Genomic DNA, 6,066 nt, shown 5'->3' on the forward strand with positions numbered 1-6,066 from the left:
GTGTAATTATCAAAATATTTACATTTATTTAGTCGGAGTAAAAGAATTTTTGGTTGGGTATAATTCACAGTAAAAAAATAAAAGTGTAATAAATTAAAATAAAAAATATATAAACAAATAAGTATTTGAAAATTGGTAGTTATATGATTTGAATACAGATACTTTGAGAAAGTATTTAAAATACTTATTTATTTTATTAAAATTTTTTTATTTTTTTATTTATTTACGTAACAAAAAAGTATTTTAATACTTTTACTCAAGTACTTTACAAAACTGTGACTAGCCTAAAATAATAATTATATTAAAACGAAAATGAAAGTACAGACCAGGAACAATCTACCTACTGAAGAAACTGTCAGGTACTTAATGGGGTGCATGGCCATTGGCCACACACATTGAGAACAAATGGACTGACAATATGTTTTTCAGCAGTAGAGTAGGTCAAGACATGTTAAACATGTGGATAATGCACTTAATGATACCTGTAGAGTTGTAAGATGATGCCTACGACCAACAACTGTAAATAAAATATATTTTTCATCAGGAATTGCCCCACCTGAAATTAGAAACAGTGTAAACACAGATCTAGAAAGAGCAAAACAATTAAAAGATACAAGGCACCCCATGTTTAAGTAGGTATGAAGCTAAAATAATATAGAAAACAAGTGTGAGCGTGGTGGACGACAAACGGATGAACATATACTCATCTGTTGAATGAACCCAAAGAAGGGCACTAAGAAATACCAATTACAATTCAAGAGGAAGCCCATACACGTAGCTACAAATTGGCTGCAATATAAGATTTAACAAAGTTACAGACCATTAATATTATTTAGTTTACTTATAAATTTTATATTTATTTATTTATTTACTTGTCTACTATATGTGTTAAATTATTTCAGCACATTAGCCACTTACTTTAACAATTTTTTTTTTGAAGATTCATTTGTAGGTTTGTATACATAATGGCAATTCTGACTAATATAAAAAATAAACATAAATTAAAAAGCATACATTTTAGGAACATTTTATTAATACATACAGTATCTAATACATTTTCATGACTAGGTTATATTTATTAGGTATCACATTATAAAAGAATAACTTGAATTTTACTCAGTTAGGTTAAAACGATTTAACTAAGAATCTAGTATAATTTTAAACCAATACCACGTTTAAACAATTTCAAATTGGTTGACTAATCACATCATAAATAATATTTTTGCTGTACTCCCAGAATAGTAGAAATATGTCTCTTAATGGGTAGCGGATTAGAGATTTAGATGATCTGAAAAAAAAATAGAAAATTATAATACCAACTGTTTTTATAGGTAAATATTATGATATGAATTTATTTTGTAAGCATTAAATAATTCATTCAGTTTGTTTTAAAAGTAACAGATAGCTCTCAGTAATAGTAGTTGTTTTAATTTTGACTTTATCTTTAAAAAACCAAACACAATCTATATATTATTATATAATAGGTATATTTTGAGAATACCAAACTTGAGCTTTACTATTTTTAATTAAAGAATACTTTCATTGAACCCCTTTGAAGAATTACTGGAATGAAAATTATAGTATACTCAATAAATTCATACTAATATCATCCAATTAATATGTTAATATAATTATAGTTATCTATAAAACACACCTGCAGTTTATATTTCTACATTTAAACATGAACATATGTTCACGATCACGTGTATGACAAATACTTTGACAATAATGATTGCATTTTAATTGCTGGAGACAAGGACGAGGACATTTTCGATTTACAAAATCTTCAGATTTGGAAACTTTTGATAACATTCCTTTATGTATTGAACACTCTAGAGTTAATTCACTTCCTAAAAAGGATACAACTTTAAATAAACAAATGATTAAAAAAATAAATATTAATTTTATACCAAGGGAGCATAGACTTTGAAGAGAATTTTTTACACTATTCCACAGTTCACATTGGCTTATAAGATTGCTTATGTTTCCAATGATGTATAATCCAGATTTTGCTCTTGTTAAAGCCACACATATCCGATTTTCATGTTTCCAAAATCCTGTATCTCCTTTAGTACTATGTATAGTGGATAGTATTACAATTTCACATTCAGTTAATGAGCAATTATCCACAGATGATATATTTATGTTTTTAATAAGTAAAGATTCTTCTTTAAGCTAATTATTAACATTCCAATATAAATTAAAAATAGTTTTAAATAAAAATAATGAGTTTTCTAAACTAATTTACCTTTACAAGTTCACAAACTTGATCTTTATGAGTTGTTAAAATCATTATATCTTCAGGTTTATAATTTTGTAAGCAAAGATAACGAGCAAGTCCAATTGCAAATTTAACTTCATGCATATTTATGTGACTTTTATCCTAGATAATTGAATTTTTTTTGTTAAATATAATAAAATACCAATAGAAAATTATTAATTAATAATTAATACCTCTGTAATATTATGATCAATGAAGTACACATTTTGTGTTATTCCAATAACATTTGGTAAATTACATGTATGTTCACTACTTTCCAATTGATCAGTAATGTATGGTAGGACTAATGACATTATTTCTGGTCGCATTCTGAATTGTTTAATGAGTCGATTTAAAGGTAACCCATTATTTATTGTTCGTTCCATAAGTGTTTGATTGAAATTATAAGTTTTTGCTAAAGTGTATGATGATGTCTTTGGACGTTCTACTTTATGATCTCCTAAATAATTAAAATAAAATATATATAATAAAATAAAGTTATACTACCTATTTGTTTGGTTGGCTGAATAGTGAATTTTAAACAAAACTTAAGTTAAATTAATTCTTATATAAAGAAAAAATGATCAAAAGTTATAAATTAGTAAAAGAAAAAACTACATATTTAGTAGCATAATAATAAAATGGGATGTGCTGTGCTAAAAGCACAATCATGGTTAGCTTGTGGAATTGTTTTAGTTGACAAGGAATAACAATATTCTTAAGAGGATGCTACCAATGCATTTGTTGTATCCGTCTCACAAACATAGGACATAGCAAATTTTCATTCACTAATGTCAATGGTGTACTGTTAGTTTTGATATTAGAATGAACTTACCTATTATCAAACATTCAGGTAAGAACATTATATGTGCTTAGACATCAGAGATTTTTCGATATTTTAATTTTCAAGCAAGATATGGGTATATGAAATATCACAAATTAAAAATGCTCTTATCTTGCTTGAAAAATAGCCTTAATATATTAGAATAAACGCCAACATACAGATTAATGATGGATTTAAAACCAAAAGTTGAATGGTGGACCTGGCGATAGTTAATTTTATCCCAAAACTTGTTTGAAAATATAGTTTAGAACTAACCACATTTATACTTCTGAATTCATGTTTTTGTAAATATTTAAATTGCTTCCTATCCCAGAGTCAATAAACTAATAAGTATATTCTTAATTTGAAAAAAAAAACATTTTATAAAAATTTACCAATTAGAATCAAATGTTGACAATGCTCGGTCAATGATGCAACTATGAATGGTTCTAATGTTTCTGTTCCTTCTTCCACAATAACTAAACAAAAAAATTGAACATAACTTAAATAAAATGTATTTATTTATCAATTTGTATTTTAGATTTTAAATAAAATGAGGTAGTTATAGAATTTAAAAAAATGTATCTATTTCTTTGAACAAACAGATTTATGACGATTAAATAGATTTTAAAATAGCCTTTTGTGTTTTAATTGGAAAACAGTAGTAAACTACAGAATAGTAGAGATAATAAATATTATAAATTTAATTATACTAATAGAACTATAATATTTGATACTATTTCAATTTAAATAAAACTATGGTCATAATTATTTTTAATTAAACTTAATATATTTGAATTCTTAGAAAAGTACTTACCAATTGGAGGTTGTAAACGTTCTAATAAATCTTTGTTTTTTACTGCTCCAGTAGTAGTAAGTCCAATTACATAAATATCATCTAGTAAATTCATAGTTTGTGCCAATCTATCCTCATCGAGTTTTTTACATAAGTCATTATACTCATACCATGTTGGAATTAAAATATTCTTATAATCATTAACAATTGTATGTACCCATTTGTAGTATAACACCCATCTTTGATCAGCTGGAATTAAATGGATATCATCAATAACGATTGGACTTTCTTCTGAGTTATCAAAAGATAACATGTACTCAAAGTATTCATAAAATTTCTTCACTACGGTCAACTGTTGTTTAATTTTTAATGAGTGATATTCACTGCCTTCAGTAACTTGTTCCGTCAGTTCTGACAAACGTTGTTTTATATCATCTAAAATGAGACAATGTTGAGGGCATTGTACATGATCTACTTTATATTTCTTAAACATCTTATCCACAGGATATGGATGAAATAACCAGTTAAGAAAGTCCCAAGAATCTATAAATGTGTCGAATGCCACTTTTGGTACCACAGTCTTCAAAATACTCCAATCCAGAATACCTGAATACAATTTATCACATTTCTCATAGCACTCTAAAATGGCTTGCTCTTTAACTTTTACATTTTGTTCTAAGACATTATTTATTTTTAATTTATTAAGTTTTACTATCTTCTTTAAACTATATTTCTTTAAAGCTTCACATTTTGATTGACTTCCAATTCTGACCAGCTTGTCAGTTATTTTTAAGATACCTTCTAAAAAATGGTCTAATGTGTGATTATTATTACAAATAACAGCAATAGGTTTATTTAGCCGTCCTGTTATATATAAATTCTCAATCATTGCTTTTACAACTCGTTGCCCAATAAATGTTTTGCCTGAACCTGGAACACCTTGAATTAAAACATATTTATGGGTCAATGCTGCTTTAAATGCTTCATACTGACTGCTCTCTTGTTGCAGATAAATTTCTGTAGGCCATTCTTCATCATTCAAAATATTAAATTTGTAATCATCAATATCATACTTTTGAGAATTAATGTCATTTAAGTAGTCAGGCGCACAATGTTTGTTTGTAGCAAAAACTATATACTCTTTCAATGGAAGTGAGTTCATCTGTTGAAGAGCTTTAAGTGTCCAATTGTAAGGTACATAAAATTGTTCACACTGTGCCATTGATAAAATTGTGCTTGGTCTTATGTCAATATTATCAAGCATTTCTATTAATATTATCCCTTTTTTTAAGTATTCTATGTCATCTTTCAGCACAAGTCCAGCAAAGAAAGTGTTGAAATCATCTTTAGAAAATAGCAATAAGAACCCATTTATAAACAAATTGATGTTGTATGCATTAGGATCAAATTTAAATATAAAACCTAATTTGTTTCCAAAAAACTCTCTCGAACCATCAAACAATACATTACTGCATACCAGATTAGTACCGACCGTGGTTTTATTTTTACGATAATACTGTACAGCTTTTCTTAAAGGATGAATAAAATCTTCACGTAAGAGATGAAATTGTGTGTCTAAATAATGGTCTTCAGATTTGTATGGACCTTTATCAAGGTTGAACGGTAAATGTTTTACATAGTCAATATCATTTATAGTTGGATGAACGTATTGTGTTCTGAATGACTTAGAGAACTCTCCAGGAAGCTCTCCCATTGTTGTCTGAAATAAAAATATAAATTAATGTCATAAATATCAATAACAGTAGTGGGTATTAGATAATTAAAGTTAAAAATAATTTTGTACTTACCAAGAGTTTTAATAGTTGATTTTGATTATCGAGAATATTTTGAATGTAACTAAAAAAGTTAAAACATTCAGAAATTTACTATTTTTATAGTAATAGGTACAACATCGGTTTGATTTAAATAAATTTAAAAATTTAAATTACAATCAAAAAAAGTCGGTATTAAATGTCTGTTATTGCCTAATATCTAGTAAATATTATTTATTAAAAATTACAATGCATGAATGCATGATGTCATTGAGTTAAAAGTGATGATAGATAGGTAACTCATTCATGATTTCAGAACATGGTATTACGATTCTCGTATATTGAATAATGAATAACGTTATCACGAACCACGGACTGTACCAGGTATCTTGCTAGTGGATTGATCAATTCGCCC

The 6,066-nt window shown here is 26.9% G+C and overlaps 1 protein-coding gene across 1 annotated transcript; it reads right to left on the reverse strand.

Annotated features, from left to right (window-relative positions):
* Positions 1-1,001: 1,001 nt before the first annotated feature.
* Positions 1,002-5,962, reverse strand: LOC111027447 (NFX1-type zinc finger-containing protein 1-like). Its single transcript, XM_022305830.1, has 8 exons — positions 5,688-5,962; positions 3,901-5,599; positions 3,479-3,562; positions 2,455-2,720; positions 2,249-2,383; positions 1,911-2,175; positions 1,655-1,850; positions 1,002-1,288 (listed from the first exon to the last, which is right to left on the reverse strand). The coding sequence occupies exons 2-8, from the start codon at positions 5,591-5,593 to the stop codon at positions 1,186-1,188; spliced, it is 2,742 nt and encodes a 913-aa protein (XP_022161522.1). The 5' UTR covers positions 5,594-5,599; positions 5,688-5,962; the 3' UTR covers positions 1,002-1,185.
* Between the last annotated feature and the right edge of the window lie 104 nt (positions 5,963-6,066).

This window comes from Myzus persicae, unplaced genomic scaffold, assembly GCF_001856785.1.
Source record: "Myzus persicae strain clone G006 unplaced genomic scaffold, MPER_G0061.0, whole genome shotgun sequence".
Lineage (NCBI taxonomy): Eukaryota > Metazoa > Arthropoda > Insecta > Hemiptera > Aphididae > Myzus > Myzus persicae.

Coding starts and splice junctions, on each gene's coding strand:
- LOC111027447 (XM_022305830.1), bottom strand. CDS start 5,593: ATGGGAGAGCTTCCTGGAGAGTTCTCTAAGTCATTCAGAACACAATAC. Junction 2,721..3,478: donor TCAACATTTGATTCTAATTG/GTAAATTTTTAT, acceptor TTAATTATTTAG/GAGATCATAAAGTAGAACGT. Junction 2,176..2,248: donor AAGTTTGTGAACTTGTAAAG/GTAAATTAGTTT, acceptor GTTAATAATTAG/CTTAAAGAAGAATCTTTACT.